This window comes from Equus asinus, chromosome 15, assembly GCF_041296235.1.
Source record: "Equus asinus isolate D_3611 breed Donkey chromosome 15, EquAss-T2T_v2, whole genome shotgun sequence".
NCBI lineage: Eukaryota > Metazoa > Chordata > Mammalia > Perissodactyla > Equidae > Equus > Equus asinus.
In genome coordinates this window covers 5,439,856-5,453,441 of record NC_091804.1, presented here as the reverse complement: position 1 = coordinate 5,453,441, position 13,586 = coordinate 5,439,856, and the positions used below count along the sequence as shown (strand labels likewise).

At 45.1% G+C, this 13,586-nt stretch overlaps 1 protein-coding gene across 16 annotated transcripts in view; it reads left to right on the top strand.

The window, feature by feature from the left end:
• Positions 1–7,369, top strand: part of RIN2 (Ras and Rab interactor 2) — a 217,550-nt gene extending 210,181 nt beyond the window's left edge. For all 16 annotated transcript variants that reach the window (XM_044748549.2, XM_044748553.2, XM_044748554.2 and 13 more), the window contains 2 exons: positions 2,332–2,495; positions 5,524–7,369. In XM_044748549.2, the coding sequence (XP_044604484.2) occupies positions 2,332–2,495; positions 5,524–5,847 (488 nt within the window). In that variant the 3' untranslated portion in view covers positions 5,848–7,369. The remainder of the gene's footprint in view (positions 1–2,331; positions 2,496–5,523) is intronic.
• The last annotated feature ends 6,217 nt before the right edge of the window (positions 7,370–13,586 follow it).

Sequence of the window (13,586 nt, the reverse complement as noted above, 5' to 3'; positions counted from 1 at the left end):
TTGCTGATATTGTGTACTTAGGACAAACATGTGCTTTCATCTTGTGGCCCAAGGATCGAGACAGCCACTTCCTGCCGCCTCTCCCGGTGTTTCCCCAGAGCGAGGCCCTGCCCTGAGCACTGTGTTGATGCCAGAGGGCATGTGGCTGGCCTCACCTCCAGGAATCAAATGTGACAGAAAGACAGGGACCCAGCTAGTGACTACGTAGAGCAGCCGGTGAGCTTGCGCCTAAACTAGAAGCTGCCTCCACTTAGCTGTGTCTCGCGCTTCTTGGCCTCCTTCCTCGGGAGAGCAGCGCGGCCACTTGGGTTGGCTGTGGTTGCAGGCCAGGCCTGTGCATCAGCGAACTGAAGCGGTGCCGACAGGAGGAAGAGGCTGCTGAGCAGAGACGCCTTGCCGACCTGGTCGGCGCGGCCTACCCGAAGCCCTCTTTGGTTTGCGGGCCAGCAGCCCACATCTCTTTTCTGCTGTTTAAGCAGGTAGTTTCATTTACGGAAAAGGCGTCATAGAATCCCTTTGAAGTGCACAGCTCTTGTGGTAGGGTTATAGTTTTGCTGAAATTTAAACCTTCCTCTAATTGCATCCATATGTTTCAAAATGTGGTCAATTTTGTGCTTCCAGCATTTTGATTTTTCTCCTTAGTGGCCTGAACTCATATCAGAGGTATGGAGTCTAAAATTTGACGTCCAAAGGAAACACCCTTCCTCCCAAACTGGGTTCTAACCGCCCCTCCAATCCCAGCTCCAGTACTGACCCCTCCACACAGCCTTGCTTGAATACTGAAATCCATTCTAATTTCTCCTGAAATCCTGTGTTGCATTTAAATTCTGTACTACTGATTTTCACACTCAGTCACATGCTGATTTGTTTATGGGGCAAATATGTAGTAAAAATCAGCTACTCAGAATTCTGTACTAGCATGTAGGGGCTGCCATGGGGAACTTAGACCCAGGAGGTGGGGCCGTTCAACTATTCAAATGACTCCAAAAAAAAACCCGGCCATGTGATGTGTGCCTAGAAAGTGTATCGTGAAGAGTGGGCTAGATGAGGCTGCAGTGAAGAATTACCCCCAAAGCTCCGTCAGCGACCTGAGAATCGCGAAGGTGTGTTTCTCTCTTAAGTCGCATAGCCGTTGTGATTCACAGGGGGCTCTGTTCGTGTCTCTGGTGCTGCGCCAGCTGCTGGCTTGAATGCTGCCACTTGTTGACCAGAGAGAGTTCTTTAGGGTTTTGCATTAGCAGCTAAATACTTCAGTCGTGAAAGTGATTCTTTTGCGCAAAACTCATTTAACCACAACTAACTTCTAGTCCCGGCATGAATAAACCACCAGTGTCCGTTTTCCTTTGATAAATTCATAAACTTCCCATAGAGTGGGGACTCAGATTCTCTTTCTTACAAACCCACCCCCTGCTCTGTACCTGGCTTGGGCTTATAGTAGAGATTCAGTAGGTGTTTTGACAAAGAATGTATCTCAATTTAAAATGTGCTGTGCCCAATTAGAGAATTTTTAATAAACAGTTGGGGCGCCCCCTAGTGGATCTTGAAATGGAGCTCACAAGCTCCACCAAAGGCACCTAATTATAGTTTAGGACAAAACTTAGGAACACATTTATATGCATCTCACCGTGTTGTAAGTCTTTTAACACTCCCCCAAACATAAGAAATCATTACCAAATGCACCATCAAATGGGCATCACTTGCTTTTCCTAAATGTGTTACGTTGGTTCGCAAGTAAGAGGAAGAAAGGGACTCAGGAGTGAGAAGCTGTTTTGAAGAACCCATATTATCGTGAACACGCTTGTATTTTGTTCAGTTCTTTCAAAGTGTATAGTTTACTTAAAAATTAGGAAATATTAATTCCTAAAAGAAAAGCCCCAAAGCAAGTATTGCCAGGAGATATGTGAACTCTCGTTTGTAAAGTAAATGATTCTCACCTCGGAGCAATCAACCTGGCCCCCCCTCACAGACCTCCCCGCCTTCGTCAGGCCAAAATGCCCTGAGCTTTTCTGGCAAAGCATTTTGACAATTGCACTTAAATAATTTAGAGATGGGTCTCACCCATAATAATGGAAATTCCATCAGTGAAAACAGGGCATCGTCAGCCTGACTGGTCGGTGCCCCCCTGGGCCCTGGCACAGGCCTGAGTCACCCAGTACATCCATGGGGATGATGCTGAAGGATGTGCTTGTGCATACGTGCTTCTGTGGTCCCACAAGGAAATGCGTGTGGGAGAAATGGAGAAAACACAAAGCCCGGCTTCTAACTCTGTTGCCCACTGACTGTATCAGCAGAGCGTCGAGTCCTGAAGTTCACTCTTTTTGCCCTTTCTAGGAGGGTATTACTTGACAAGCGCCTACGGAGCACTTTCTCTGATAAAGAATTTCCAAGAAGAGCAAGCAGCGCGCCTGCTCAGCTCGGAGGCCAGAGACACCCTGAGGCAGTGGCACAAACGGAGGACCACCAACCGGAGCATCCCCTCAGTGGACGACTTTCAGGTATGCGGCTGCCATGGCTCTGCAGGCCCGTGCTGCTTCCTTTGTCCTCCAGGAAGGCAGAGCTGGCTCGCAGACACACGGCCCAGGGTGCCTGAGGTCCTCTCTTTGTCAGATCATCCGGCGGAAAAGGGATATTTTAAACCACCCTCTGGCCTTGTTGTTTCGCTTCCCTGTTTTCCTTACATTAAAAAAATATATGTGGGTTTGGCCTAAGTTTTGCTGCCTTTAAGAAAACAGTCAAATTAAGGCAGGATTTCTCCCAGCCTGGATGCCGAGCACCTGAGCAGACAGGAAGGAAGTCAAGAAGGAGGAAGCTCTTGGCACAGGCAGCGGAGATTTTATTTCAGCCTAGTGGAAACAGCAGTGTTGGGCTGCTATGGGCAGCAGTGCTGAGAAGAGGGAGAGATGCAGGGGTGTCTGCCCTTGTCTCCTTCCTTTTTCGCTCCCCACCCCCCCAAAGAGAAGACCCCAGAATCTCGTCAGCAGCCAATCAGGGACAGAGTTTACAAGTGAGCATCTGAGGGGGCTGGCCCAGTGGTGCAGCGGTTAAGTGCCAACGTTCCGGTTAAGTGCCAACGTTCCGCTTCAGTGGCCTGGGGTTCACCAGTTCAGATCCCGGGTGTGGACATGGCAAGCCATGCTGCGGTAGGCGTCCCACATATAAAGTAGAGGAAGACGGGCACGGATGTTAGCTCAGGGCCAGTCTTCCTCAGCAAAAAGAGGAAGACTGGCAGCAGATGTTAGCTCAAGGCTGATCTTCCTCAAAAAAAAAAAGTGAGTATCTGAGCCAAGTCTGCCTGGATCCCATCCAGAGTTTTCCATGACCATGAGCAGGTGCCCGGGAATGTGGGGTTGCCACAGTGCTTGTTTCTTGGAGAGAAGAGCCAGATGAAGGCTGTAGAAGTCTTTACCCAACATAGCAGCTCTTGATTTGCTCATACTCTATGAAATTTTGAGTAAGTCTGCAAATGTCTTCGAATAATATTCTGAAAGTTTCAAATCGAGTTATAAAATCTGACTGTGTTTTGTTTCTATGTGCCACGTGATGAGTTTCCAAGCAGGCCGATATGGCTCCATGTCCAAATTCACCTTCCTTGCCCTTTTTGCCTTCTCAGTGCTCTGAAAATACTCAAAAGGTGCATTTGGTTCAGTCAGCCCACTGTGGAAAGGCAAGGTCAGCAGGTTGTCCTCTCAGATAGCACTATTCTTAGGAGTTCCTTGCCAGGCACAGAAATCTAAACAGCAAGAATGCACACTGTGTGCTCTCCCCCGCTGGGGTAGTTGGGTTAAGTCGTTTCACATAGGCAGGCCCTTGGAATCTGCTATACTGGCTGTCTGACTAGGGGCTTCCTAAGGTCACCCAGCCTCTAATGAGAAGAAGGGAGGAAATGAGAGAAGCTCATTCTTCCATCACCCCACCTGCCACCAGCCCCTTCCTCCTGTCCCCTCTCTCCTTCTGGAGCTTCTAGCCTACGGACCCCCAGATGCCACAGAGTCCCCTCCTTCTGCACACCCCTCCCCACTGGCCTTGCACATCTTCTTAGACTAGAACCCAAGTGGGGAATTGTCAGCAGTCAGCTGGATTGTAAAAGCAAATCTCAGAAGCAAAGCTCCACCTGGAACTCCTAAATCAGGGGTCACAGGCACACACACAAGTCTCCTCACTTCGGAGAGGCAGCACACCACAGTGGTGAAGACGCTAGAATGCTAGCTCTGCCAGTCAGTAGCTGTGTGGCCCTGGGCAAGTTACTTAGCCTCTCTGTGCCTCAGTTTCTTCGCTGGTCAATGGGGATAGTGTAGACTTCTTTCACAAAGTTCTCTTCAGAGTCAGTGAGTAAATGCATACTAGTGTGTGGACCAAGTATTGGGGGGGGTGATGGGAGAGGAGGGGGTTGGTAAAACGGAGCACACGTGTACTCTGAGGTGTTCGAGTACACAGGAGTGTCAGAATTATCTTAGGTGTGCACAGCACACTGTCTTCTCTCCCTCATCCCAGTGAGCTCTCTTGGTCGCCGTGTGGAACCCTGGGCAGAGAGCACCACTTCCCTTCACTCCTGAGTAGGGGTGCCAGATTTAAAAAAGGAAAATGTATTTGTTTTCTGTCTGAAAATCAAATTTAACTAGTCATTCTCTCATTCATCTGGTAATGCCACTCCTGAGGAAGTGGAAACTGAAGAAGTTGTCCGGGGTCACGGAATCGTGGGGAGCCTGGCTAGGTGTAGAGTCTCCTCTCCTCGTCCGGGCTTTGTGCGTGTGAGGCCGCGGTGTTGTCTGTTTCCCGATGACACAGGCCTGGTCTGTTCACAGGCCCAGGCTGCAGACATTTTCTCCTTCCCTCAGACACCACGTCGCTCTTGATCAGCTCCGTCTCCGCAGGCTTTTGGCCAAGTCAACCTTCTCTTCTTGCTGACATTTTCCACACTGGACCCAGAGACACTTGGAACCTTGTATGAGGTTGAACCACATGAAATTCCCATTTGGGGAGGTGAAAAATGGTCATATATCGGCAGTATCTTATGGTCCAACCTAACATTATTGCCCTTGCTTAGGCTTCATAAAAAGTAGTCCGAAGTGAGCACAGTATGTGCTCTCGTGTCTGCATATTTTAAACGGCTCTTCCTGCTGACTCCTGGTTCAGGCATTCCTGCTGTTTGGTTTATTTTTCAAGCTGGGAATAATCCCACTATCGGGTCTGGTTCACACCCTCAACCAGGGATTTCTTAGCCAGACTTTATGAGGGACACTGAAAGATCAGAACAGGGCTGAACGGACTTCCTGCTTCTTATTTGCGATGAATTAAAATACAGCAACTCAGTCCATATAGGTGTTCTCCCCATTGTCCAAATTCAGATCGGCTTCTTTCCTTGCACTTCGAGGCCTCATGTCCTGATGTTGGACATCCTGAGGAGCCGGAGCCTGGAGTGGCTCACACGTTAGACCTCTCACTTGCATCTCATCCCATTCCCTTATTGCGATGTCTCGTTTCTTCTTCTGACTTTGTCCCCGGTTTCTCTCTTTCCACCTGCAGAATTATCTCCGAGTTGCATTCCAGGAGGTCAACAGTGGCTGCACGGGCAAGACCCTCCTCGTGAGACCTTACGTCACCACCGAGGATGTGTGTCAGCTCTGTGCCGAGAAGTTTAAAGTGGGGGACCCTGAGGAGTACAGCCTCTTCCTCTTTGTTGACGAAACGTGGCAACAGCTGGCAGAGGACACTTACCCTCAAAAAATCAAAGCTGAGCTGCATAGCCGGCCACAACCCCACATCTTCCACTTTGTCTACAAGCGCATCAAGAATGATCCCTACGGCGTCATTTTCCAGAATGGGGAAGAAGATCTCACCACCTCATAGTGGTGCACCCCAGTGGTGCGTCCAAAGCGGGGTGAGGAACCTTGCCTTTGGCTCCCACATGCTTGGGCTTGAAAAGCAGTCACCGCCTTGGGGACCTCCTGGTTCAGTGACTAAGCCATCCACAGGCCAACTTGGCCAAGGACATCTTTAGCCACATTGCCCAAGCAAGGTCGCTGAGGTTCATGATGCAGTAGGATTCTCTCTCAGAGATGGAGAATTGCATTTGATGGTTCAGGTGTCTTGAGATCGTCTGCTACCTGCCCCCAACCGGATTCTAGGTTGGCTCGCATGTATGTATATGTGCTGAACAAACACTTAAGGAACAAGCTCTTCTCTTGACTTCGGCAGCAGGTGTTCGACAAGACTGTCCGATGCAGCCTGTCAGGTGCTTCTCAGTTCTGTGGATGGCTCCATCCTTTCCTTCCTGTTTTTTTCTTTTCTTCATCTTCCTTTTTTTTTACAAAGAGCCTTTGTGTTTTTATATATTTCATAGAAATTTTTATAGCAGTTGCAGGTAAACTGTCAGGATTGGTTTTTAAAATATTTTTGTAACTTTAAGATATTCTATAATTATGCATGTGATTTTAACATTTAATATTCAAAAAAAATCTCTTGCTGGATTTGAGAGTATTGCATTTTAAAAGTCTCTCTTCTGTAACTGGATGTTTTGGCAACTTTGTGGGGAGAGACTGCTGGATTTCTTAAAGCGATGTATTACTGACACTGGCCACAGAATGCCTTTGGAAATCTGATGTACTGTTCCCTTGTTCACCCTCAGTGGTATTTTGTTGTTTTGTGTTGTAACCAAGTGATGCTGAGGATCAGGAGAGAAATGAATGTAGAGAGAGGTCGAGAGAGAAATACAGACTCTAAGAAAGGACTAAGGAGTGTAGTCTGCTGGTTCGGGCTCCTTGCAGGAAGTGGGAAAAGGAGATGGCAGGAACCACCTATGCTGAAAATACTGTAAACATGCAGTGAGATTTGGCAAAAAATCTATCACATGTTATTTGCTTTTGGAAGCAATTTTGAAAACCCTATGCAGAAAAAAAAATAAGGATAACAGTGTTTTTCCTTTTCCACATAAATCAAAACTAACAGCATCAAATTATTTTGGGCAGAAACCAAGTAATGTGTAATGTGACTTTCACTGAGTAATAAGATGCTGTTTGGAAAAGAGTTTGCAAGTGCACCCAAAAGCCTGTGTGCATTATAAGAATGTATGGTGAAGTTAAATTTATGTTTTATGAAACCTGTTTGGGGTTGCACAAAGTGTGAGGGTCTTGTATCAACGTAACACAGGTAGTTATAAAAACATGTTATTGTACTGTGTAAAGATGCATAGACATCTAATTTGGTTGGCTTTGTTCCTTGTACCTTTTTTAGCTTTTGCTGTACATCTAGAACCCTCAGCACATACTGTGTTGTACTTCCTTTTGTAAATGATTTTTTAAATGGAATTTTGCACATAATACATTGTAATACTGTACGATAATCATGTGTGAAAATAATTTTTGAAATAGTCCTCAGTTGTTTTTTTTTCCTCTAGAAGCAGAATATAATTATGCATCACACAACGTCACATAAGTCTGAAATCTAAGCCGGTGGGGTGGTTACATAATCCATAGAAAAAAAACAGAAGAGTTTTCAGCAGGTCATGTACTGATATCGGGCAAAAATCAAGGAGCAGAAAGAAAGAATGGTGTTCTAACCTGGAAGGATTTCCAGTGTTATACAGAACAGTACTTGGCTTAGCTGGACCTAGAGAAAATCACAGTTAATCGGAAGACAGAGCTAGCCAGGACCTTGCATACAGCCCCGCCCCGTCTTATGCAACCTCTCAAGTGCCCTGGCTGAGAGTTCAGTGCTGTTTCCAAACCAACAGGGCAGAGGCTCCGTCTCATTTGCTGCCATATTCCCGGTGCTTGGAACCATGCCCGGCATATGGTAAATGCTTGAAAAGACCTTGTTGACTGAGCGAACTTTCTAACCCAACTTAAAGATCAGAATGACAGCTGAACAGACTGCCTGCTTTTTATATTTACAATGAATTAAAAATGACAATTCAATCCATAGAGTTGTCCTCCCCACTCTCCAAATTAAGGTCATTGTGCTTTCTTTGTCTTTACAAATCGGTACACTGCTGATTTAAAACAGGTCAGACATCGGAGTGGGAGGCAGCCTGAGCCTTCAACGAGTTGAGAGTGAGATCAAAATAGGAAAAGTCCGTGTGAGCAGAAGAAAACATCACAAGACGGCCCCTGGTTTTGTCATTTGGCAACGTGTCTCTGCTAAAATTACAACATCACATGCATCTTCAATTTTTCCCCACACAGACATTTCTCACTTCTCAAATTGCCAGGAAACAGATTTTGGTGCAGTTTGGAAGAGAAGGGTAAAAATATATATGCTTGGTGGAGGGAGAGGAGAATGTATTTCTAAATCTAAAAATACATTATAAAAGTTGGCCACAGGAAAGGAGTTTTCTTTTGATGTTGTATGCACTGCCAAATGTTTCCCCCTCAGGCACATAGGATAGAAATAGAAACTGTTAAAGTGGTTTGATAGCATGTGAAAGTTACAGCTTTAGATCCATAAGAAAACACAACGGGCAGGAAACCCCACCATGAATGCTTTCATTCATAAATGTGACCTCACCTCCACTGGGCAGCTCTTACCTTCATCTTTAGGAGATGTGAAATGAGAGAGCACTCTGATTATTAACAGCACTGCCTGGTTACTCCCCAAAAGACGGAGAGAAATGGCACAGTCCATGGGGCATAGGTATTTTAATCATTTGGCAGTATCTGACAGTAAAATTCTAAAAATCATTATTCTTCAGACCATGGTCATAAGGGTGAATTTGAGACCAAAACTCTTGTTGGACATTTAGTTAACCCTGATCAAGTTGGAAATAAGAAAAGAATTCATATAACCTTGCAGAATCATAAACAGATGCTAAGACATGAAGGAAGAGATGGAAGGAGAGAGGAGTAAAATGGGGTTTTGTCTCAGGGAACAGGTTCTTATTTGAAAAAGACCTATTTTTCCCAGCATCAAAGGATGGATGGCAGTTGGCACGAACTTTTCCCACAGGAACACTGACTTTGCCAGGAAAGGCGGGGGAAGTTAAAATTATTCGGAAAAGTCTGGGCAAGTAGTCCTAACAAAGCGGTCCCCGAGGCCTGCCCTGGACCCCAGCGCCTCCTGAAGCCCGCGGGGAAGCTCTGAGGGGACACAGTTGGCGCAAGGCGAGCAGCTTCTTATCTCGATTCTAATAAATTCTAACCTTCCAAAGTGGAATTTGCCCAAATTCTGACACTCTACATAGTAGACATTTGGAATAACATCATACAGTGAAGCTGAGTATTTGACTAAACACCTTAGAACCGCAGCCAGCCCTCTCACCGCGCAGCCTGGAGGGAAAGGGGGCTCAGCCCACAGGCCTGACACAGCCCGAGGTGCGGTTTTCCTCCAGGTCCGCATTTCTCAGCCCCTGCAGCGGGGGAGGGGACAGGAGAGCCTGCAGGTCTGCGGCCCGGGGGACATCGCCTTGCATAACTGAGGCGGTTTTCGGCTGGCGCTTCCCTTTTCCCTCGTTTGGCTCCATCCCCTCCTTCCCTCTCTTTCTCCCCCTGACCCCGGAGGGCTTCTCCGTCCCCCGAGTCTCTCCGGAGCGCCGTCCCGAGGCTCCGCGCCCCGAGGCGGCTCCGCCGCCGGCCTCTCCCGGCCCCGCCGGAGGCTCCGCCCCCCCGGCCCTCGCGGGAGTGGGGGCCGCTGTCCCCGCGCGGTCCGGGTCCTCAGCTGCGGCCGCTTCCTCAGATCGCCCGCGGGCGTTTCAAACTCCTGACGCCCAGGTTGCCCAGACCGTCAGAATCTCTGCAGACCGACCCGGGCGACCGTCTTTACTGAAATTTCCAGGCGATTCTGTGAAATCAGGGCTGAGAAATACCAGCTTAGATCAAGACACAGGTCTTAAGATACAAACACACCTGGAGAGGTAAGACTTTGTCCACGGCCGCTAACACCTCACCAAGTGTAGGTTCTCGACCTTACTCCACTGGCAGAAAACCATGGAATATGTACTTCTAGCATGGTGCCGTTCCAGAGAAATATGATGCCAGCCACATAGGTAATTTTCAATTTCTAGTAGCCACATTTAAAAAAGGAAAAAGAAACGGGTGAAACATTACTGTATTACTAATAATTTACTTTATTTGAGTAATATATTGGTGATATAGTTTATTTAACCCATCATATCCCAAATATAATGTTTCAACAATTAATCTAAAATATTAAAGAGGTATTTTACATTATTTTATTTTTTTACATTGTCTTCAAAATCTTGTGTTTTGGACTTATAGCCCATCTCATTTCACACTTGTCATGTCTCAAATGCTCAACAGCCTCATGTGGCTAGCGGCTACCAGATTGGATAGTACAGTTCTATCATATTAACTAAGAATGATTTAAAAGCTAAAAGATATAACTATGTGTGTATATAAAATAAAATCACATCCACAAAAAACACACACATGCATACTGTCAAGCGTGTACATCTCACTGGCTGAGGATAAAGGCAGCATCTTGCCTCATCGAAGAGCTGCAAGGCTGGTATGAATTAGTCCGTGCAGAGTACTTAGAACAGTACCTAGCACACCATAAGCACATCAAATATTAGTTACTATTGGCATTACAGAATCAACTTCTTCAATATTTTTCCACTATTGCTTGTTTCTACTTACCCACTCATGTTATCATCTGCTGCCAATTTCTTGTAAAATAGAAGAAAGGCAGTAACAGGTATCAAAGGTTTAAGAAAAATATATTGGGGTGGGATGTCCAGTATGGGAGGATTAAAAATAAAGTGAATGCCATCCATTAATGTGGTTGTTGACGAGGTTGGTGGTGTTGGCGGTATCTGTGTGAATTGGGAGTATTTTCCCACTGTTCCCTACTGGCCGAGAGCACAAGCAGAGCTAGTAGCCAGTGGTGACTTTTGCCAAGAAGGGGAAAATGGAGGAAGAAAAGTTGCAAAGACAAGCTTTGCCATCTTCCCAGTCATGAGCAAAGTGAAATCCTGAGGGGAAGCATCTCTGCCTCTATGGGAGTCCACAGTGGCACTTCCCAGAAGCGAATTATTACTTAAGTAAAAGTGTAACTAGAGTCAGTGATTACTGTAACAACTTTTCCTCTTTTATTTTATTTATTATATTCAGTTATATTTACATATTCATGTACATCATTTAACACAATTACTCTTAAAGCAATAATGCTTTACAAAAAGAATAAGGTCTGTGATGTGTTTTTCTCTCTGATGTCCATGCTTCCTATTTCTTGCCACTTCTACAAATTATAAGAGAATGGACTCATTTATCAGATGGTAGTTTCAGTCAATTTTGTCTTTCTCACTCTCTTGTTTCTCTGTTTATTGATGTCCGGTTGCACACAGAACAGACTTATGCATCTACTATGAATTGAAAGAATGAAAATCTGCAAAGACTCTAACCAATCAAAAGCAAATACGTGTGAATTAGCTGGGACATTGGAAAGCTTCCGTTTTTTTACGAGCAAATGGAAATACATGCAAATTGCAAAATGTCATTTCACAGATAGTGTGAGATTTTGCTGCTGAAAATACAGTCCACAGACCAAGTATTTCATCTCCTGGGAGCTGGTTAGATCTCAGGCCCTTCCCAGACCTGCTGAATGCTACTCTGCATTTTAACAAAATCCCCAGATGATCCATGTGCACATTTTAGTTTGAGAAGTATTAATTCAAGGCATATTTGGGTGAATGGCATTTGTGCAACTGATACAATTAAACAAATTAAAGAAACTGAGTCTACAATACAGTTGTTGAAAAAAATCCACATCAAGGCACATCACTGAAATTTTACAACAGTTGGGATAAGGAGAAGATTCTAAAAGTTTCTGCAAAATGGAAGGGTGATGTATCAGTTAGCTTTTTTCTATGTGACAAATCACCCAAACTTAGTGACAAAACAATCCGTGGTTTGGTTGGGTGGTTCTTCTGGTCTGAGCTGGATGCATGTTGGTTGTATCGCCTAAGACAGCCTCACACGTCTAGGACTTCCTGGCGTGGCTGGGACTTCTCTCCACACAGTCTCTTATCTTCTAGGAAACTAGTTTGGAATTGTTCACAAGGTGATGGAAGGGTTCTCAGCAGTAAGAGAGGACCAGCCCAATGCACAAGCACTTTTCAAACCTCCAGTTACGTCATGTTTGCTATTGTCCTTTTGACCAAAGTAAGTTATATGGCTGGGTCCATAGTCCAGGTGGAAAAAGACTATCTAATGGTATAGATAAAGTGAGATATGGTTCTTTAGGGGTCATTATGATAACTACGCAAGGTGTATGCAAAGTATACCTTGATATACGCAAGGATCAGAAATCAAATGGTATCAGACTTCTCAACAGCGTCTCTGAAAGCTAGAAGCCAAGAGAAAGAAAATGATTTCTAACCTTCAGAATTCTGAGAGACAATTTCTAAGATAGAATTCTCTACCCAGCCAAAGTGTCAAGCACTAGTAAAGATAGAAGATTCAGAAGAATACGTAAGGCCTCAAATATTTCATCTCCAATTCTTCTGAATGATATGCTTCAAGAAAACAAAGAAATGAGTGAAGAAAGAAGGAAAAAATGGATCTAGGAACTAGGAATAGGATATTTGACTCTGTAGAATGGTGAGGAGATTTCCCAGGATGACTCTGCAGCAGTTCTAGAAAGTAACTGGTCCACATTACAACAGGAGGACAGCCCTAAGAAGGATATCTCAATTAAAAAAAAGGAAATGACGGATTATTCTGAATTATTAGGTCCTATTGAAAGGAATTTCATAGCTGTGGAATAGAGATTGAAGATGAATTGGTGAAAAGTACATTAAAAGTAAGCAAACAGAAAAAAAGAAGCACTTATTAACTCCAAGAAAAACAAAAAGTTGCACAAAAAGGAAATACAATTTCATTGTAGTTTAGCTCTTAACACTATACACGGTCATAATGAAAAACATTACCCAAAGTGTTATATAATTATTTGGGGAGGATGGCGAAGAAAAACTGCATGTGTATGTACATGTGGTGAGGAGGGGTCACGGCGTAAGAAGATTGAGTCCTCACTCTCTGCAATATGGACTCAGTAATTAATGTCTAATATTGGAAAAGAAAGAAAGAAACATCAGTTTAAGCCAATTTTTAGAAATATGGCAATAAATAATGGAGGACACAGCTGGAGAAGTTGTTTAGGGAAAGGAACATCAGAAATAGGATGGGGGAGCAGGAACTGCTGCTTCATGATACACCTGTGAATATTTGACTTTGTAAACGATGTAGTGTGTTTATTTATTTATTTATTTATTTACTTACATATTGAGGAAGATTAGCCCTGAGCTAACATCTGCTCCCAATCCTCCTCTTTTTGCTGAGGAAGACTGGCCCTTGGCCTGTCAAGCAGTGCCATGTCCACACCCGGGATCCGAACCAGCAAACCCCTGGCCGCTGAAGTGGAACATGCGAACTTAACCGCTGCGTCACCGGGCCAGCCCCTATATTGTGTTTATTTTTTAAAAACAAATCCTGGGACTGGGCTGGTGGTGTAGAGGTCAAGTTTGTGCATTCCACTTCAGTGGCCCCAGGTTCACCAGTTCAGATCCTGGGCATGGACCTACATACTGCTCATCAAGCCATGCTGTGGCAGCATCCCGCATGCAAAATAGAGGAAGA